At 43.6% G+C, this 21,830-nt stretch overlaps 1 protein-coding gene across 2 annotated transcripts in view; it reads left to right on the top strand.

The window, feature by feature from the left end:
* Positions 1-337: 337 nt before the first annotated feature.
* RBL1 (RB transcriptional corepressor like 1) overlaps positions 338-21,830 on the top strand; it is a 28,964-nt gene continuing 7,471 nt past the window's right edge. The window contains exons 1-16 of one of the 2 annotated variants that reach the window (XM_076352450.1): positions 338-475; positions 763-896; positions 1,870-2,070; positions 3,378-3,442; positions 3,535-3,663; positions 3,780-3,940; positions 4,695-4,744; positions 5,713-5,899; positions 7,369-7,535; positions 12,198-12,310; positions 12,879-12,982; positions 15,082-15,219; positions 16,851-17,015; positions 17,188-17,323; positions 18,984-19,250; positions 20,226-20,404. In XM_076352450.1, the coding sequence (XP_076208565.1) occupies positions 338-475; positions 763-896; positions 1,870-2,070; positions 3,378-3,442; positions 3,535-3,663; positions 3,780-3,940; positions 4,695-4,744; positions 5,713-5,899; positions 7,369-7,535; positions 12,198-12,310; positions 12,879-12,982; positions 15,082-15,219; positions 16,851-17,015; positions 17,188-17,323; positions 18,984-19,250; positions 20,226-20,404 (2,334 nt within the window). Of the gene's footprint in view, positions 476-762; positions 897-1,869; positions 2,071-3,377; positions 3,443-3,534; positions 3,664-3,779; positions 3,941-4,694; positions 4,745-5,712; positions 5,900-7,368; positions 7,536-12,197; positions 12,311-12,878; positions 12,983-15,081; positions 15,220-16,850; positions 17,016-17,187; positions 17,324-18,983; positions 19,251-20,225; positions 20,405-21,830 lie in introns of those variants that run through there. The other variant, XM_076352452.1, reaches the window with a different exon arrangement.

The raw sequence follows: 21,830 nt of genomic DNA, 5'->3' as shown, positions 1-21,830 counted from the left end.
GCACCCCCGTGCCCCGCCTACAGGCGCGTGTGCCAGCGCGTGCCTGCGCGCGGCCACCCCACGCGTGCGGGTGTGTGTGTGTGTGTGTGTGCGCGCAAACCCCCGGGGCGCGTGCAGCCTGGCACACCCCCTGCACTCACGGGCACTCACCCCGCACGTGCAACCGCACGGCGCCACGCGCCCGCGCGCGAAGGTACGGCCCCTCACGGCACGGCCCGCCCCGCCCCTCCCCGCGGCCCCGCCCCCGCCGTGCGCGGCGGAAGCCGCCGCTCCCTTCCGGCGGAGGCGTTTTGGCGCGCGGAGCGGCAGGGCCGGGCCGGGCCGGGCCGGGCCCGCCATGTCCCGTCCGGAGCCGCCGCCCGCCGAGCCCGGCGCCGCCATCGAGCGGCTCTGCCAGGAGCTCAACCTGGACGCGGCCAGCGCCGCCGAGGCGCTGCGCGACTTCACGGCGCTGCGGGGCACCTACAGCCTGGAGGTGAGGGGGGCCGGGCCGGGCCGGGCCGGGCGGGGCGGGGCGGCGGCCGCTCGGCCCTGTCAGGGGCGGAGCGGGGCGAGCTCCCGCCGCGGGAGGTGCCTGGGGGGGCCGGGGCGAGGGCCCGCCTGCGCCCGGGGCGGCCTCCTCCCGCGGCTAGTGCGAGCGTGTGTATAAATACGTGTGACGCGCGGAGGGGCGGCCGGGCCGGGCCCCCCGCCGCCCCCCGCCGCGGCCGGGCCGGGCCCTCCGCCGCCCCCCGCAGCTCGCGGCTTCCCGTGCCCCGGCAGGGCGAGGCGCTGCACTGGCTGGCCTGCGCCCTCTACGTCGCCTGCCGCAAGAGCCTGGTGCCCACCGTGGGGAGCGGCCTGATGGAGGGGAACGGCGTGTCGCTGACCAGGATCCTGCGCTCCGCCAGGCTGAGGTGAGCTCCCCCGGGCTGCTGATTGCCGGCTGCGCCGCGCAACGCCTGCTGGCTGGCTGCTTCCGCTAAAGCTCTAGCTCGGGTACCCGCTCCTTTTCTCGCGGCTCCAAGCGCCGCAAAATGCGTGTCCCGAGGTAACAGTATAAAAGCGATAAACCCTCTGGTGTTAAAAGTGGAAGTAAGATGCAAATACGTAATTTTCAACTTGAGCCTTTGAAAAACCACCCACGTCGGATCAGCAGTTGTTCCACCCACGCCGGTTATTTCTTTTCCTTTTTGTAGTTAATTGAAACGCAAACAAGACCTCTGAATGTTCTGTTAGCAATCCAGATAAGACTTAGGCCAAGTCGCTAGATGTCGTGTTGACGGCCGTGTCCTACGGTGTTCTGGGAGCACAGAAGTGTGCGATCACACAAATATTTACGTACCGCGGGGGCTTTCTGGCAGGCAGCTCCCCTTGCCGCTGTAGCTCTGACCCGAGGTGACAGAGCTCGGAATGTTCCTCGTTCCGCTTTAAGACCTGTTCTCAGCTGAAGTGCCAGAGGGGGGTTTGCTAATGTAATTACACCTACAATTAACGGGTTTTTGCCTAGGTAACTTTGATAGGCATAGACTCTTGTCTGTGGTTTTGCTGCCTCTCCTGCCTCCCCCTTGACACACGCAGAGCTGCGCGTGCTCTTTCCTTTCTACCCCTCCCCTAGCTGACACAGCTATGCTGGCAGCCTTTAAATAAAATTAGTGTTTCCATGCCTGTGCCTTAAAGAGAGTCAAGGAGAAAGACCAAAGTGATAACAGGCGAAAAGCTTACAATACATACAGTTTGGGAGTCTATCAAAGTAAATGATAAACCTATGTATTAATCAAATTAGTCATTAAGGAGTAAATATGTTGCATTTTGGCTTTTTAAAAAATTGAGAATAAAGGAAGTTAGTTAAAGCTCAAAATAAAGCAGACTTTTCTTTTTTCTGTTAAGCTTAATTCAGTTTTTCAGCAAAATGAAGAAGTGGATGGACATGTCAAATCTACCACAGGAATTCCGAGAGCGAGTGGAGAGGCTGGAGAGAAACTTTGAAGTGTCAACTGTGATTTTCAAAAAGTTTGAACCAATATTTTTGGATATATTTCAAAACCCTTACGAAGAAACTTCTAAATCACAGCGAAGCAGGAAACAGAGGTATTTTTGAGATTTAATGTAACTTTTCCCTGGAAAGGGCTATACCTAATATAGATTTATGAAAATTAAGATCATTATCTGTGCTTTAAAAAGTTATGTAAAGTTCTGAAGTGATAGGGCCTCTTTGTGGCCTTGATTCTGAAATGTAGCAAATACAGAAACATCCCTAATCTTGATGGGGTGCGGCTCGTATCAGCAGAGCTTTGCGTCTGGTGGCTGCTTACGCAGTTCACTGTAACATGCAGGAACTGGCCCGAGTGAGAATGTTTGTGTGCGGTGGGGAGAGGTACAGTGAGATGGAGTAACCTGGGATACAGCGAGACCGACACTTAAAACAATTAGCAGAAATAACTTAAGTAGCACAGGGATATTTTGTCGTGGGAAAGTACTGGCTGAGGTAGTTGGTATCGTGACATAATCCCTCCGTACAGAGCGCCACTGCATCCACAGTGACGTCCGCGTTACTGGATTTTTAATGTGATTTCCAGATGAGCGGTAACACGCAAATGGAAGAAAGTTACAGGGGATGCACTCATTTTTATCACAAACTTAGTAACTGGTGGTGTCGTCTTCCATACGCACACAGAACTTCTGCCTTAATTAAAGGAGCTTGCCCATGTTCCCTGCCGACTGTGCGGCTGTCTCTGTGATAGCTTTTATAGTGAGAGTGTAGACTTAATGATGAGGGAGCCGAGCTGGGTCTGTGCAAGGTATTTTTGCCAGCTCACGTGTGTCCTCGGGATGTGACGGGGGGGATAATTGTTCTGGTAAAACGCTCCAGCATAGCTCCACGTCTACAGGTAGAAAGGATACTTCCAGCTCCGTGGTTTTGGATAATCTCTACTCCAAACATGATTCAGCAGATGAGCTGTAATACAAGCTGTAGTTGCATATTTTGAAGGGATGACTGATGCTTTAGTAAAATACTTAGGAAAAACTGTCACTGGAATTTATATAAGCCCTTGGCGTCTCACCGCCTGCAGCTGCGGGAGGATTCTGTTAAGAGATGTGACACCAGCAAAATAGTGTCCAGGGTCACAGGCCAAAGGCAGCCATTAGCTCAAAAAAGGGTCAGAAGGTCGGGGAGCCTGTGCGAAATGCTCCGTGGAGCGAGGTAGGAGACTGTCGGTTAGTGAAAGCTGAAATAAGGACATGTAGCTTAGATTGTGCCTTAGTGTGACATTACGATAGACAACGGCTCTGACTGTTACTTTGAGCAAGGAAATGGAATGAAATTCTTACTGTAAAACAAGCTTCAGCTTCCTGGAACTGAAGACTGACTTCTCCCCCCTTTTCCTCGCTGATAGACGGGTGCCATGTGGTGTTAAAGATCTCTTCAACTTCTGCTGGACTCTCTTCGTGTACACTAAGGGTACGCTTGCTTTTTTTAGCTGCATGGTTTGTATACGTTCTGAGTTATGAACTTCTTTTGTGTTGCTTGACGTGATATGCTGTCTCTTAAAGGTAATTTCCGTATGATTGGAGACGATTTAGTAAATTCCTATCATTTGCTTCTGTGCTGCTTGGACCTCATTTTTGCAAATGCCCTTTTGTGTCCAAATAGAAGAGATTTGCTAAATCCATCGTTTAAAGGTACGGTGGGGACAGATTATTTAAAATCAAATATGCTTTGTTCTCTTGTTTCTTTTTAAATGAAGTTGAAGGTTGGTTGTCTTTTTTCTCTCCCCCCCGTCCCGCCTTGTTCTCAGGCTTACCAGCGGACTTCCACGCAACAGAGATCAAAGCCTCTGAAGATCCTCCTTGCATCATTGCCACACTATGTGAGCTGCATGACGGGCTTTTAGTAGAAGCAAAAGGAATAAAGGAACACTACTTTAAACCATACATTTCAAAACTATTTGATAGGAAGGTACATCTTACTAGTTTTAAGAATGCATGGTGGTGCTCAGGTGAATGACCTCGAGACCATTTAAATCCCGCAGGTTCTGTAGGAAAGTGTGCTAATAGGCAAATGAACTTGGGCTGGGTCAGGTTTTCTTTGTATGTATTTTAGCAGGAGCGGAATTTACACTCACTTTTAATGATGTGTGCTGTAAGGTCCCCTGTGTTTTGGCTTTTTATGTTGGTGGGGAATCTTTGCTTTCCTTTCTTGGGAGTGTGAGACTGAATTGTGGACGATGATGTTTTCTTCAGGCAAAAAAGAAATCTCATTGTGAAATAATTTTATGGGTAACTGTCACGATAGTGCAGGTCCTACTGCTTGTCTTGGAGTTCAGCAAAATGCTTTGGAAGGAAGAGGTTGAGGTTGCAGGTGTACAAACTGTTCTGTCTGGTTTTGATCCTGGGGATTTTTTTCCAAGCTCTGTGGAAGCTTCTGTGTAGTCGTTCATCAGATCAGTCCCTGACCCGCCAATGGAACAGGTGTTAAATAGCAGTACTGTTTCTGAAGAGTGAGTTCATCTAGAGCTTGGATAGAATTGGGCTTTGTCCTCATCTGTTTGTCTTGCTAATGGCATTGTAGTCCTTTGGTCTAGGCAAAAAAAAGTCCAGTTATGCTCCTAAATCTTATTTCCTTTTTGGCTAAAACCATCATGCCCTCACACTGTTAGAGTTGGAACAGTTTTGATTTTATTATGCAAGATATTTCTGCTTTTTATTCTTAGATCTTAAAAGGAGAATGTCTGTTGGATCTTTGCAATTTTACAGAAAATAAGTAAGTTACAGCTTATGTTCTTAATCGTGGGGTTTGGTTTCATTTCTAAAATACAGGCCTTTGAATGCTAAATCTCTTTATCTTACCGTAACTAATGTTTTTTAATTATTTGACAATCAAAGCTGCTATCTGGCTGAAATGCTTTCTGGATCTGAGATGTGTGAAATGTCAGGGGGTCAGCTACAGAATTTCTTCCTTAAAGTCAGGTTTTATGGTGCTTGCCCTTATTTTCTGCCAACTGTAACCTTTGAGTAATCTAATGCAAATCAAAACCTTGACTCTGAAGTTCAGGGATGTGTTTCTATACACTCCTCAAATATTATACCCGAGTAGGGAAGTCTTTAGATTCATTTATCAGTCTCCAGCTGAGTGTATAAATCTGTGAATGCAACAGAAGAACTCAAAAGAAAAAGAAGCAACAATTGCAAAACCACAAAAAAGAGGTAGAGTGTTTCTGTGGGAGGCAAGTATAGTTGTTTCAGAAACTTTTAAAATTCACTTCTGAAAGCTAATTTAAATGCAAAATATGAACAGCAGCTGCTTTGTTCTGGATCCCTTTAAGGCTTTTTTGCCTTTTCCAAAAATACCTAATAATTTGTTTTTGGAAGGTGAGTTTTTAACTTGTTAGTTTGCTTTGAGAATTTTGAGCAAAGACTCAATTGTTTTAACAATGTAGATAACACTCACATTTAGATATAAAACGGTATTGCTGTGATCTATTTGAAGCAGTGAACTTCTCTTAGTATTTCTACTTAAAAAGGGGAGGTTTTAAGTACGAAGGAAGGCAGGGACGACTGCAGCCAGATTGCTTGGGGTAGTGAAGTTTCGGTTACAAGCAGCACTGCTGCTGAAAGCATTAAGCGCTTTGAACACATGTTGGTTTTGGTTTTGCACCTTGGCTCCACTGGCACCTTTTTTGTTTCTTCAGCAGTTTAATCTTTGATATAAAACCTGGGCTTCTCTTTCAGCAAAGCACTGAATAAAGAGTATGAAGAGTACGTTCTGACAGTGGGTGACTTCGACGAGAGAGTTTTCCTAGGAGCTGATGCTGAAGAAGAAATTGGCACTCCTCGAAAGTTTCCTGCAGACATGCCAGTAGGGAAAACAGCAGCAAGAGCTCATGTGGAGTGTCATCTTCAGCAGCATTTTGAAAAGGTGATTCATTTAACATGTTGATCTCACTTGAAGTACTCCTTCAAGTTTTTCCATCCTTGTACGCTATTTGAATCACTGAGGTGACTGAATTTCTTGAACTTCTTCCTGAGAGGAAGATGCTGAATGCCATTTGCAGGCTTCAGTGGATGCTGCCTTGCTAAGGAGAAATGGTGATGTCATCTTTCCTGTGGAGTTTAGTAAATAACTATTCCTTAAACAGGATGAGAGCACTTTCATGTGTGTAGTCTGTTTTTATCCAAGAAAGATCAATAAGTAGTTAAGATCTAAATATATAGGTCTTATGGTTTTGTTCAAGCTTCATTTATACCCCATAAGAATACCATGAAACCTTTACACTGGATGAATTTATTTTTTTTCCCTGATATTTCCTTTTTTAGGACAGGAAAAGTCAACTTGTGTACTATTCTATGGAAAATAACATTCAAGACACGAAACCCACCAAAGTCTAACTCTTCATTACAAAAAGTAGCCTATAAACAGAGTTCATGTTTCACTATGTTTAAAAATGTAAAATGTATTTAATGAAGTTGGCATGTGGGAAAACACTTGATTGATTACTTTTTAAGCTTGGATAAGGGGACAAAAAGGTGCTGGCTATGTGAAAGAACCACATGCTGTTTGATTTACATGTCAATTTAAAAGTTACAAGATGCTAGTGCTGGTGTAAATTAATCACATGGCTTAGCTTTTTCTCCCAAATATAACTGTATTTCATATTCAGGCAAATTAAAGACAGGGGTTTGGAATGAGTTTATCAATTTTGAGCTTCAGTTTCCGTAGTATAATAATGACCTCATTGCTATTTATGCATGCTGACTGCAGGCTTAATCTTTCCTCATTATTTGCCTTGTATCTTCAAAATGTAGTCTGTTCTAATAATTCAAAACCAAATACTTTATTGCATCACTTCCAGAAAGCAGGATACAAATAGGCAAGTGCAGTAGACAGCTCCATCTGCTTAGTGCTACATCCTTCTTTGGATAAGGGGAGGCTCTAGGTCCACCAGGACAGAATTTGCCAAAGAACGTTTTCTTGTGACCCTCTCCTAGGCAGCTCTGCCACATACTCCTTGTGTCACCCAACTAACGCAGAATGGAAGCATATGCTTTCTCTTTCTTGCCCTGTATTTTTCAATGTTCAAGTGAGCTTAAAAATTTACAGGCTTTAAGATTTAAAGTCTCATTTTCCTATATTTTATTTAAAAAAAAACAACTTCAAGTTAATTTTAGTCTGCCTGAAGATTTGTTATATTTTGTATTTATGGAGTCCTGGGAGAACTTTTAACTAATTTTTAGTCAGTTCTGAGACCACAGGTTTGATGGCAGCCTTCAGGTAGTGTACTAGTGTTGTCATTTTAATCTTTGGAGTGATTTTGCAGGAAACGCTCATTCGAAAGGTTTTTGAAACAGTTCTGTTGACTGATTTTATTTATTACTTTTCTCTGACAGAAAAGGTCATTTGCACCTTCAACTCCACTGACTGGAAGAAGATACCTACGAGAAAAGGAAGCTGTCATCACTCCTGTTGCTTCAGCAACACAAAGTGTGAGCCGGTTGCAGAACATTGTCGCTGGATTGAAAAATGCACCGAGTGAACAACTTATAACTATTTTTGAGTAAGTACATCCAGTGCAGCTGCTCTCATACAAACGGAAACTCATCTTTTCATGCTTGTGACTGCTTTCTTGCTCAAATTTGACTTCTTTTGTTCGGTGCAGAATATTTTTGTCTGTGTTTCTGTATTATTTCTAGCTGAAAGATCTTCTGTTTTCTAGATGATCTCATCTTCTGGAGAAGGATAGGTGAACACACACACACTCCTTCCGTCTTGTCACCACCATTGTGTTAATGTGGCTTCAGTTTTTGCTAATGTTAATTTAGCTGTTTGCTTGAAAGTGAAATACTTCTTGTTCGTTTGATTTTTTAAAAATTTTAAACAAGTATGGCCAACTATGTTGGCAGAGGTTTTGGGGTGCAGGGAGATGTTAGAGTCAACAAGCTATAATCTTTGCCTTAAAGAGTTGGGAAGACAAGACTAAAAGCAGCCTAAAGGCTCCCCATTTCTCCTTCATACTACTTCAGGATATCTTAATCTAACTTTATAGTATATATATAAGCCTAGCAGTCACCCTAATTATTGTTGATGCTGATCTCTTGTATAGTAGCAGCCATGTTTTGCACTTCTCTATTTGTTCTGGTGGCCGTTCCCTGAGCATGCTTCAGCTTATCGGTTTCCTGAGCTGTGATGTCTGTCCTAGGGCAGGCGTCCCAGCAGGAGTTAGAGCATTCCTAGTCAAGAGCCTCTCGCTCAGCCCTTATAGCTGCTGGATGAAACTGGGAAATCATAATAAGTGACTACTGAACACAACCCCAGTCTTTCATGATCACTATTTCTAGGACAGAGTCCCAGTTATATAAATCAACCTATATTTTTGGCTCCTGGATGCATGACTGCATACTGGCTGTAGCAAAATGCACATGAAAATGTTGGTGCATAAGCAGATGAGTATAAACAAAATAGTTTATCAGTAAAATGTAGATCAGTGTTGCTTCATATCTCATAAAAAGCAATAATTTAATAGTAAATACCTGTAAAGCTGTTGGGTGTTTGCCTAACATCCATGCAAATTAAGGCCTTGCTGTATTATGGTGTAAGGTCTCCAGATATCTCCAGTATCCGGGAGGTTCCTGGAACACGTCAATAACTTCCTTCTCCAAGTGGTAGAGGAGCCAACGAGGAGAGGTGCTATGCTGGACCTTGTTCTCACCAACAAGGAGGGGCTGGTGGGGAATGTGAAGCTCAAGGGCAGCCTGGGCTGCAGTGATCACGAAAAGGAGGAGTTCAAGATCCTTAGGGCACCGAGGAGGGCGCACAGCAAGCTCACTACCCTGGACTTCAGCAGAGCAGACTTTGGCCTCTTCAGGGATCTGCTTGGTGGAGTGCCATGGGACAAAGCCCTGGAGGGAGGAAGGGCCCAAGAAAGCTGGTTAATATTCAAGGATCACCTCCAAGCTCAGGAGTGATGCATCCCAACAAAGAGGAACTCAGGCAAAAACGCCAGGAGGCCTGCATGGATGGACGAGGAGCTCCTGGACAAACTCAAACACAAAAAGGAAGCCTACAGAGGGTGGAAGCAAGGACAGGTAGCCTGGGAGGAATACAGAGAAATTGTCCAAGCAGCCAGGGATCAGGTTAGGAAAGCTAAAGCCCTGATAGAATTAAATCTGGCCAGGGACATCAAGGGCAACAAGAAAAGAATTCTATAGGTATGTTGGGGATAAAAGCAAGACAAGGGAAAATGTGGGCCCTCTCCAGAACAAAACGGGAGACCTGGTTACCTGGGCCACAGAGACGGCGGAGGTACTCAATGACTTTTTTGCCTCGGTCTTCACCGGTGAGTCCTCGAGCCTCACCACCCAAGCTGCAGAAGGCAAAGGCGGGGACTGGGAGAATGAAGAGCCGCCCACTGTGGGAGAACATCAGGTTCGAGACCATCTAAGGCACCTGAAGGTGCACAAGTCCATGGGACCCGATGAGATCCATCTGCAGGTCCTGAAGGAACTGGCGGATGAAGTTGCTAAGCCACTATCCATCGTATTTGAGAAGTCGTGGCAGTCCGGTGAAGTTCCCACTGACTGGAAAAGGGGAAACATAACCCCCGTTTTTAAAAAGGGAAAAAAGGAAGACCCGGGGAACTACAGGCCAGTCAGTCTCACCTCTGTGCCTGGGAAGATCATGGAACAGATCCTCCTGGAAGCTATGCTAAGGCACATGGAGGACAGGGAGGTGATTCGAGACAGCCAGCATGGCTTCACCAAGGGCAAGTCCTGCCTGACCAACCTAGTGGCCTTCTATGATGGAGCGACCACATCAGTGGACACGGGAAGGGCTACAGATGTCATCTATCTGGACCTCTGTAAGGCCTTTGACACAGTCCCCCACAACATCCTTCTCTCTCAACTGGAGAGGTATGGATTTGATGGGTGGACTGTCCGGTGGGTGAGGAATTGGTTAGACGGTCGCATCCAGAGGGTAGTGGTCAACGGCTCAATGTCCAGATGGAGATTGGTGATGAGTGGCGTCCCGCAGGGGTCCGTATTGCGACAGGTACTGTTTAATATCTTTGTCAGTGACATAGTGGGATCGAGTGCACCCTCAGCAAGTTTGCAGATGACACCAAGCCGAGTGGTGCGGTCGACACGCCAGAGGGACGGGATGCCATCCAGAGGGACCTGGACAAGCTGGAGAAGTGGGCCTGTGTGAACCTCATGAGGTTTAACAAGGCCAAGTGCAAGGTCCTGCACCTGGGTCGGGGCAACCCCCAGTATCACTACAGGCTGGGGGATGAAGGGATTGCGAGCAGCCCTGCCGAGAAGGACCTGGGGGTACTGGTGGATGAAAAGCTGGACATGAGCCAGCAATGTGCGCTCGCAGCCCAGAAGGCCAATCGTATCCTGGGCTGCATCAAAAGAAGCGTGGCCAGCAGGTTGAGGGAGGGGTTTCTGCCCCTCTGCTCTGCTCTGCTCTGGTGAGAGTAGAGCAGTACTGCATGCAGCTCTGGAGCCCTCAGCACAAGAAGGACACGGATCTGTTGGAGCAGGTCCAGAAGAGGGCCACGAAAATGATCAGGGGGACAGAATACCTCTCCTATGAGGAAAGGCTGAGAGGGTTGGGGTTGTTCAGCCTAGAGAAGAGAAGGCTTCGGGGAGACCTTCTTGCAGCCTGTCAGTACTTAAAGGGGGCTTATAAAAAAGGTGGCGGCAAACTTTTTAGCAGGGCCTGTTGTGACAGGACAAGGTGGAATGGCTTTAAACTAAGGGGGGTAGATTCAGACTAGATATAAGGAAGAAATGTTTTATGCTGAGGGTGGTGAAGCACTGGCCCAGGTTGCCCAGAGAGGTGGTGGATGCCCCATCCCTGGAAACATTCCAGGTCAGGTTGGACGGGGCTCTGAGCAACCTGATCTAGTTGAAGATGTCCCTGCCCACGGCAGGGGGGTTGGACTAGATGACCTTTAGAGCTCCCTTCCAAGCCAAACTATTCTATGATTCTATTTTTTTTTTTTAATTAATCAGAATGGACTTTTAGTATTAGCACTTAATATTTGAAGTGCAAAAGTAATGTGGTTTTTTTTTTTAAAGCAACCTTCATAAATAGGAGAAAAATAATAGTTCTCATCTTTGGAGTTACGTATATTTTGAAAGTTTTCCTAGCACTTGTTCTTAAAAGTTTACAAAAGCTCAGCAAGATGCATTTCTATTTTGAATGTTTCTTTGATTGTTTTTTTAAGAACTGTTTGATATTATTTACACAATTAAAACATTAACGTGTCTGCAATCTCTAATGAAAAATGTGTTTGCTCAAGTAATAAACCAGTCTGCCAACAGAGATATAAATATTAAAACAGGGAAAAGAATTGAGTAAACCTCTGACAAGAAATCTGTTGAGTACTTTGCTCACCTCGGATACGAGTTCAGCAATCACTAGGATATGTACTGTCTGATTAGGAAAAATGGAAAGAACTGTGGTTTGGACTATGTGTAATATTGTATGCTTTTGAGTATTTTCTCTTTAAAATTCCATGGATACGTAACTTTGAAGTTAATTAGAAGGCTTTGTTCAATGAAACCTTAGTTTATTTCAATGCTAGCTTTTCAAAATAGCTTAGTGTCTTAATTTGACAGTAGTCACAAGCCGCTGTCCTATAATACAGAATTGCTGGAAAACCTGGAAGCATTCAGAAAGAGCATCTCCAGACAGAGAGATTCTCTGGCCCCTTTTTATGATAGTGACTGTGTGGAGTTCATCAGTTCCTCTCTGCCTTGCTGGTAAATAAGGTATTTTTGGAAAGATGCTGACTCTTCACTTTGAAAGCTTTCCCATACTCCCTCAAACCGTGCCTGGTTTGTGTGGTCTCATGGATGCGTTTGGTTGTTCGGTTGCCTGTTGTAGCATCCTTCCTACTACCTTGCTCCTAGCAGATACATTTTTTCTCCTGAGTGTGCTACTGTAGCTCTTGCTTTCTCCTGCAATTGTTCCAAAATCTACATAGCCTCTCTTAACTCTGTTAGGAAAGGAAAAAAGGAAACAATATTTCTATATGTTTTATGTTTTTCTCTGTTCTCTGTGGTAATACAGGTTATTGCCTGATGAGGAAAGCTCAGTATAACTACCTTTTTATTTGGGTGGTATTTTTTTTGTTTTGTTTTTTGAGGATTTTTTTGAAACTGGATATTTATTTATACAAACAAGGCTTTCTCTTTGCGTTCTGCTTCAGGTCTTGTGCACGCAGCCCTATGGAAAGCATTATGAGCAGAGTGAAAGAAATAGGTGAGACGTTCTGTCGCAGCTACACTCAGTCAACAGATGAACAGCCAGGATCTCATATAGGTATGGACGTGAAACGCACGGGATGTTTCAAAATATTAAACCATATGTATGCAAATGAAATGCATACATATACTATAGTCTAAGTATTTAATACAGTGGAGCTTTTTTTAACCCAGATCATATCCAAACAGAAAACTGTTGCTGTCAAACAGAACACTGTAAAGAATGAAACTTTATTACAGAGTAAAACTAAGGTTGCAGTTCAAAATAGGATAGCTAAGAGAGTATTGAAACTATAACGGCTCTTAAAAATTGTAAACTTGCATTCTTCTTAGATTTAAAATTCAAAGAAAACAGAATACAAATAGGAAAATTATTATTGCAACTGTCTGCAAAATTACATCACTTAGAAATATTAAAATTACATAATCCTTTAAAACATTTCTAGAATTTCATGCTGTTCTTGTGACTAGTGGATTTCTGAACATACTTTTTTGATTTGCAAAGTCTATACATACACACACATATGCACTATTTTCTTAGAGAAGGACAAGTACTGGTCAATTTAGTCTTAAGACCATTTGTGCAAACGGCATTGGACTTCATCTCTGTTGGTTTTAAATTTCAGATTTTGCTGTAAACAGATTAAAACTGGCAGAGATCTTGTACTATAAAATCTTGGAGACTGTAGTGGTGCAAGAAACACGAAGACTACATGGGAAGGATCTGACTGTAAGTAAAGAACTGGCAGAAGAGGAGAACACTTCTTGTAACCCTCTGTAGGGGGTTATCTTCAGGCAGTTCCAGAACGGAGCAGTCTGCAGTAACGCAGTCTGTGTATATTGTTAATATTAAAAAAGGGGAAATATACAGGAGGTGCCTAAATGTAGTTTTTGCTGCTATTAAAAATGGTATAATTCTGGTATAACTAACCACTCTCCACCCGAGAGTGCTGAGGGAGCTGGCAGAGGAGCTTGCCAAGCCACTCTCCATCACTTATCAGCAGTCCTGATAACTCCCCCCTGATAACGGGGGAGGTCCCGGACGACTGGAGGCTTGCCAATGTGACGCCCATCTACAAGAAGGGCTGGAAGGAGGATCCGGGGAACTACAGGCCTGTCAGCCTGACCTCGGTGCCGGGGAAGATGATGGAGCGGTTCATCTTGAGGGTGCTCACAAGGCATGAGCGGGACAACCAGGGGATCAGGCCCAGCCAGCACAGGTTCATGAAAGGCAGGTCCTGCTTGACCAGCCTGATCTCCTTCTATGACCAGGTGACCCGCCTAGTGGATGAGGGAAAGGCTGTGGATGTGGTCTACCTGGACTTCAGTAAGGCCTTTGACACCGTCTCCCACAGCATTCTCCTAGAGAAGCTGGCGGCTCATGGCTTAGACAGGTGGACTCTGCGCTGGGTAAAAAACTGGCTGGATGGCCGGGCCCAGAGAGTTGAGGTGAACGGAGTTCAATCCAGTGGGCGGCCGGTCACGAGCGGTGTTCCCCAGGGCTCGGTTTTGGGGCCGGTCTTGTTCAATATCTTTATCAATGATCTGGATGAGGGGATCGAGTGCACCCTCAGCCAGTTTGCAGACGACACCAAGTTGGGCGGGAGCGTTGATCTGCTCGAGGGTAGGAAGGCTCTGCAGAGGGACCTGGACAGGCTGGATGGATGGGCCCAGGCCAACTGTATGAGGTTCAACAAGGCCAAGTGCCGGGTCCTGCACTTCGGCCACAACAACCCCATGCAGCGCTACAGGCTTGGGGAAGAGTGGCTGGAAAGCTGCCTGTCGGAAAAGGACCTGGGGGTGTTGGTCGACAGCCGGCTGAACATGAGCCGGCAGTGTGCCCGGGCGGCCAAGAAGGCCAATGGCATCCTGGCCTGTATCAGAAATGGTGTGGCCAGCAGGAGTAGGGAAGTGATCGTGCCCCTGTACTCGGCCCTGGTGAGGCCGCACCTCGAATACTGTGTTCAGTTTTGGGCCCCTCACTACAAGAAGGACGTCGAGGTGCTGGAGCGTGTCCAGAGAAGGGCAACGAGGCTGGTGAGGGGTCTGGAGAACAAGTCTGATGAGGAGCGGCTGAGGGAACTGGGACTGTTTAGCCTGCAGAAAAGGAGGCTGAGGGGAGACCTCATCGCGCTCTACAACTACCTGAAAGGAGGTTGTAGCGAGGTGGGGGTCAGTCTCTTCTCCCAAGTAACTAGCGATAGGACGAGAGGAAACGGCCTCAAGTTGCGCCAGGGGAGGTTTAGATTGGATGTGAGGAAAAATGTCTTTACTGAAAGAGTGGTGAAACATTGGAACAGGCTGCCCAGGGAAGTGGTGGAGTCCCCATCCCTGGAGGTATTTAAAAGACGTGTAGATGCAGCGCTTAGGGACATGGTTTAGTGGGCATGGTGGTGTTGGGTTGATGGTTGGACTCGATGATCTTAGAGGTCTTTTCCAACCTTAATGATTCTGTGATTCTATGATTCTATGTTAATTTGTGTTGCCTTCTAGACTCATGACTTTATGGAAAGATAGCTTTTATTCCCTTCTTTATCCAACTAACAATATCTATACTTCATGTTTGACAGCAATGCATTTGCTCTGCTCTGTGATTCAAAAAGGCCAATTCATTTGGCCATAGCATGAAAAATGTGATGGTTTTGGCGCTGTTAGTCTACTTCTAGTCTTTACCGTTCTAAGCTTCCCTGTAAAAAGAGGAGACCGTGGAAGGTAGAAAAAAGCAGTAGCTCTTCTCTCCAGCAATAAGCTATGTAGTATTAGTGCCACAAAATTCAAACTTCTGTGTCCCAAACCTCAGATCATTGACACTTTCTGTAATCTCTTCAGGCTCTCTTGGAACAAGATGTCTTTCACCGCTCTCTTGTGGCATGCTGCTTGGAGATCGTGCTTTTTGCATATAGCTCGCCTCGTACCTTTCCCTGGATCATTGAAGTTCTTGACCTCAGGCCATTCTATTTCTATAAGGTAAATAAATACTGTCTTAGGACTGGATCTGTGTTAAAAATGGCTCGTTACTGGAGTAACTGCCAGAGGTGAAGCTGAAATTTAAAGCAAGAAAACAATTTTGTAAACGGTACTTAACTGTAATGTGCTGTTGATCAACTTCTAGTTCTTAATATATTATACACTTTTAGTAGACTAAAGCATTCAAGCGTGTATTTTGATGATATTCACGTTTACTGACTGCAGGATATAGTTCTGCTTATTAGTGATAAAATAGCAATAATAATCTTTTGTTGCTTTTGGCTACTACTAATTATCACAGGCTTGCTTTGTTAAATTTTTTTTTCTCTGTTTTGTTTTATATAACGGAAGATAAAATCTCTTTTCCTGGGTGTTCTCTGTTCTTGCTCTTTTTTTTAAACCTCATTCCCCCCTGCCTCCAATGTAATTTCTGTTCTTTGACTTGTTTGATCCTTTTATCATCTGTTCATATGCCTCCTGTTTTTACTAGATACCTAACAGCTTACTGTGGTTAGTCTTAAATAAATCAGAAGTAGTTCTGTTTAGATTATAACAACCAAAAAATTGAACCCTTTGGGAAAGCTGTTTTATATTCTGTTCTCCCTTCTTCCTTCTTTAATCCTCAGATGTAGGGCAGTAGTGAAACTGAAACAAATCTGTTCATATTGCTGTCGCTGTTGGTAGACTGCATCAATACCAGATGCACTGGTGCAGATCCAACTTTGTGGAACGTTTGATTTCAGTTTTCTTTGCTATTCAGTGTACATTCTTGTGGCATTCTTACTTGAAAAAAATGGCCATCACAAAGACTTCACATGAGTGCCAATATTTATTATTCCACGAGAGAGCCAATAGTTATTATTCCACTTGTGCCATTTGTAACTTTGTTCTTTGGGTGCTTAGTTTCTGTAGTATAAATAAGTAAACACATCAATAAGTCCTCCAGGGAAGTTTTAGGGCACTTCCATCTCTGGAGCTTTAGAAAAACAGGCTGAATGTTCCTCTGTCAGAAATAACATAAATAAAGTGGATCTTGCATGGGAGCATAGGGGTGGAGTATGATATTTCAAGGGCCCTTTCAACTCTCTTCAACCCCGATTTGTACATGTTAAGGGTTCTAACCTTTTCTTAAACAAAACTTTAAAACAGTGGGTTTCAACCCTTTTCATTATGGGCTGCTTGTTTGAAAGGAAGGAAAGCTTAAATGCTGGGGTTCTCAAGTACCCAGCCTAAGCAGATATACCCGCTTATATCCTAGGTATGCTGCGTGTGCTGGATGAGCGCTCTCTGTGCTTAGGGCTTTCATTCTGTACATGCTTAGTGATGGTGAGAGAGGACCTTAAAAAAAAAAAAACAAACAACAAAACAAACCAAAAACCCTGTGAGTGGGTTGTTCTGCATTGATGGGACATCTGCTGTCCATTTCCAACTCCTGGATTGCCTTTGGGGAAGGGGGTTAAAAAAAGAGGGATCAGAAGAGGGCTGGGGAAGATTAAGATGCAAGGAGGAGGCTGGAGCATTCTATGTTGAAGAGAAGTTTTGAAACAGGATCCTGAAATGAATAATGATTTTATAGTGTTAAGGATGAGCAATACGACTTTGCTTTTGTGTGTGTGTCTTGCTACCATTAGGTAATTGAAGTACTGATTCGGTCTGAGGAAGGACTTTCCAGAGACATGGTGAAGCACCTCAACAGCATTGAGGAGCAAATTCTCGAGAGTCTCGCCTGGACTCAGGACTCGGCACTCTGGAGCGCCCTCCAGGCCTCAGAAAACAAGGTTCCAACCTGTGAAGAAGTATGTTACCTGTTTTCCTTTTATTAGGAAATTCACGTTCTTTTTCTTACTGTTGCTTTATACAGAAAACTGTTCAAATGAGACAATTGCTGCAGAAAAACTTCTATTAATAGATTGGCAAAAAGAAGGGAAATGTATTTGTTATCTTACACAGGCATTTCTTATTTCTCAGGTAATATTTCCCAGTAATTTCGAAGCAAGCAATGGAGGAAGTGGGCTTGGGCATTTGCCTATGATGCCAATATCTCCTATAATTCATCCTCGAGTAAAAGAGGTTCGGACAGATCTTGGTGGGAGTTTAAGACGGGGTATGTTCAAGGTTTCTGATATGATTTGAATGTATGAATTTGGGGAGAGGGGGTTTAGACTCCTTTATAATTGCAAAAAGCAATCTTGAATCTGAATTAAGTATTCAGAATTGTGAAGCCTCTTATTTGATCAAGGGAAAGTCTAGATGCATCTGGTCAAACCATTGCTGTGTCTTACTGGCAGCAGACGTTGGTGATAATGCTTCACTTTGGAACTGGAGCAGGTTCTGCTGCTGTTTTGATGCAAGGGTTACCTTGCTCTCGGGTGAGTTGTCATCTGATGGCTTATTGTCCTTTGCTGTTCAGATTTTTCCAGGTTTTGGGTTTTTTGTGTGTGGGGTTTTGGTGTTTTTTTTTTTTTTTTTTTGTTCTCAGTGAGTTTGCTGCATTTATTCCTCCTTCCTACAGAACTTTTTTTGCGGGAGGGGAGGACAATACTTTGTCTTCAGTATTCTTTCCTGTGAACAACTGCCTTGCTCTTTGCAGATTCCTAGGTATCACACAGAACTGTCTCTTGACAGTGGGGGTGAAGAGGCAGTGGCAGCACTGCTGTTGCTTTTTTCATACTTCCCTAGTTAGGAATTGCTGCTTTCGTTGTATCCCAAACAATAATCTGTAGGTTCTTGCTGGTGCACTGTGGACTGATTGGTGTTGTGATGTTGTCTCCTTTTGTGTTTGTCTGGCAAATTGCATTACAAGACTGTTTGTCTTTTGTTTTTTAAATACTTATTAGGAAAGAGATGTATAAGCGGTTGCTGTAGGTGTTATAGTTAGTTATTTGATGAAAGGGAAAGCAACTTGGAGATGGTGTCTTACATATGGGTAGGGCTGTGTGAGACTTTATCTTGTATATGAGAATCTGGTACCAAACGCTCCTCCTAGCTTCAAATGGAAAATGGTGGGGATTGGAAATGTTTATTTGCCCCTGGTACCAAGAAAACCATCCTGGCAGAGTTAGAATTAAGGTCTCCAATCAGTCTTACCTGGCCAGTTATCCAGAAGGTTTCTGCTTCATGGGAAATAGGAAACTGCTGTCATTGGTATCCTCACAAGTGGCTAGCAGACTTCAGCAGAAATGCAAAAAGCCAAAGGAACAGAAGCTTGTAAATTAGTATTGTGTACTTCAGTGTAACTACTGGAGCAAATGTTTGAAAGCAACAGAAAAGCCTGCGAGGAACCGGTGGTGGACGAGGGTGGAGGCTTCTGACTGGGGTTAGTTTAGAGAGAATTTAAAAGCCAGAACATACAGAAGACAGCACATCCAGGGAATGCGGTCAGTGTTCCTATAGAGGAATGTGTTCAGAGGAATAGCACTCGCAAATATTGCTGATCTGCTAAGCAGACTGGAGTAAGTATCTGTAACCCTGCGTGTTCCTCGATCTCTGCAAATTAGCTTGGTTACTCTTGTCGTCCATGTAGTACCTGATTGCAAAACTGAGCTGTCTGGGATGACTACAAAATAAAAGGAGACAATTAGACTACTGGTCTTGTTCATATCGCCTAGGAACAGTGAACTGTAAGATTAGTTCTTAACTAGAAGTGATTTCTTGTACTCTGGTTTTGTAGTTTGAAGGTTAGCCTTTTCCCCTCCTGTGGAGAAGTATTCCTATTAAGCTGCTCCTCTTAAGTGTTTTTTTTTTCTTTCTCCTTTGCATACTAGACATGCAGCCATTGTCACCAATCTCTGTTCATGAGCGCTACAGTTCTCCTACAGCTGGAAGTGCTAAGAGAAGGCTCTTCGGAGATGACAGCCCCAAAGAAATGCAGATGGAAAAAATTTTGACAGAAGGAACTAAGTTAACAATTGCTCCAGCATCAAGCATTGCTGCTGAAAATGTGTCAGTTTCTCCTGGCCAAACAGTACTGACCATGACAACAGCTACAGTACCGGGAAAAACAGGACAGAAGGTTACCATCCCACTGCACGGTACGAATTCTTCCCATCTTTCTTCTCTGCTAGATGTTTTGCTTGCTCGTAAGATCTGCTTAGACCAACTGTGCATCTTGAACATGTATCGCTTTTTCTTTTTTAAAAGAACATGTATCGCTTTTTCTTTTTTAAAAGAACATGTATCACTTTATTAAAAAAAAAAAAAAAAAAAAGGCTTAAGTTTATACTGACATCTCCTTCCGTGGAGATATCTGACAAGCATCCTGAGGATTCCTCCTTGCGAACAATGTTGTGGAATTCTTGCTTCTTCAGTTACGCCTCACCACAGATTAAGCGAAGCTTTGATTCTCAGCTCCAATAATTATTTACTACTGTTTGTCTTAACTTTGGTCTATTATAATCTTAAAAGGCTCTGGAATTTCTGGATAAGGGCTATGTATTAAGGTTAGTAAAATAGTGGGGGATTTTTGTTTTGGTGAAGTTGGGTGATGCTTGAATATTTCTGAAAATGATACATGAGAAATGAGTTTTATAGCCTTTTTTAATTTAAAAACTGGATCTATAGATAAAGATGAAAAGAAAAATATCTCCACTTCTCATGTTTAAGGAGATTTTCAGCAAGAGAATTTGACTACTGAGGAAACTAATGAGGATTCTATACGATGTGCTGTCAGGTTTGCAGAATAATACAAAAAAAAGAAAGGGAATGCCCACCTCCCCCAAAAGAGTGGAACACTGACTACAGAAGTTGTGACTTCTTGTGCACTTTGTACTTTCAGATAGTTTTAGAAATAATCGTTCATGTTCATATTCTTCCTTTAAGCACTACCAGAAATGTAATTTTTAATCATTTCTGAAGACTCTGAGGGACAAAGTCTTTTTAGCATCCCGTACAGAAGGATGAGATGTCTTTAGTATGAAATGTTTTTGAATGAATTTATGATTTGCGGTTTAACTCTGCAGCATGAGGAGAGCAAACGGTTTATTTCTGGATGTGTATATCATCTCCAGGTATTGCAAATGAAATGGGTGGGATCACATTGATACCCATTTCAATGAATTTAGGTCAGCCATGTAAAATGGAGGCTCAGGCTCCCTGCCACCCTCAAGTGAATCACGCACAAGAAGTGCACCTGTCATCAGCAAGCAAACCAAAGAAAACGGGATCCTTGGCACTGTTTTACAGAAAAGTAAGTGTCTTTATTAGGAAGTCATGCTTTACTTCTGTTCGTGGCCATGCTGAAACTTGCCTCCTTATGCAGTTTTCATTACCTTTCAGTCTTCACGTACCTTTCCTTTGGCACGAGCAGTTCTTATATACCTGGGAGGAGAAGGGGAAAAGATGTTGTCAAGTGTTGCAGAGAACCCAATTTTCCCCCTTCCCCTCCCCATGAGATGCTTTGTGCTTTTTTTTTTCTTTTAATTAGCAGCTTCTGTAAGTGAGTACCTAAGAAATATCAGTAGTTTTTACTTCTCTTGTCTATTTTTACTGCCTCCCACATTTGCAAGGGTTAGACATACCAGAAATGAGATTTTTCTCCTGTGTCTTGCTCATTCAAAACTGCACTGTTTCGGATCCTGCATCTGGAGATTCTCATTTGCAGTTTTCTGAGGTCTACCCAGTAGTGCTGATCTTGCTGGCATGGGGCCTCGGAAAGCAGTGATGAATAACACGCTATCTAAAAGTTTCTAGAAAGAAGGAACTTAATTGAAATAATGAAGGATTTAAGAGGTAAGTTAAGAACTGGGTATGCTTCAGAGAAAATTCAGATTACTTGTTTCTAGTTGCTTTCATTTCTAATGTGGAGTGTGTGAGGGGTCTTTGGAGGAGGCAGGGGTAGCTTGCCTAAATGCCTGCAAAGAACATATGCCTAAATTAATCTCTCAAAAATATTAGAAGATTTTTTTGCTTTTACTTTCTTACTAGAGAGGTTATTTTCGGAGGTTTTCCCCTTTTAGGGTATTGTATTATTTTAGGGTATTGTAAACCTAGAGAATTCTACATTGAACAATCTTTAAGTTAAATCTTAATACAGAAACTAATTCCTGGAAACACTTGTAAGCCACATCCTGTGTCTGAACTATTGGTTCTTTAATTTTGATAGTGACAGTCTGTCTCTCTGAGAACAGATTAAAAATTGATTAGCCAGCTGCCAGGCATGAACTCAGACTGCATTTTGGAAGCTTTATTCTCAGTTGGGGAATACTTCAGCTGTAGCCATGTATTTGACAAACCATGTGATAGGCAACATATTCCTCTTAGTTATGAAGGAGAACTAAAATCTTCACTTAAATTTGTCTTTAGATGTTGACCTTCTATTTACAGTGATCGTCATATTCAAAATGATGGTTTTTCCATACTTTCCTTTCTTGTTCCTGTTCAGTAGAGCAAGTGAAAATGAAATTAATTCTTTCTGCTTTCCAACATAAAGAATGTGCCTAATGACTATCCATGAAGTGAGAACTTCTGAAATAAATGGAAGAAGGCTAATGTTGCGCTTGATAGTTATCTCAGGTTTTGAGACACATTTTTGGTAATCAAAAAGAAAAAAAAAAATCCGTCAGCTTGCTAATCTAAGATTATACTTAATCATAATTAAAGTATGTCCCTTCTTT

This window comes from Aptenodytes patagonicus, chromosome 14 (assembly GCF_965638725.1).
Source record: "Aptenodytes patagonicus chromosome 14, bAptPat1.pri.cur, whole genome shotgun sequence".
Lineage (NCBI taxonomy): Eukaryota > Metazoa > Chordata > Aves > Sphenisciformes > Spheniscidae > Aptenodytes > Aptenodytes patagonicus.
Note: the sequence above shows the minus strand (reverse complement) of the source record. Positions and strands in the feature narration are given on the sequence as shown.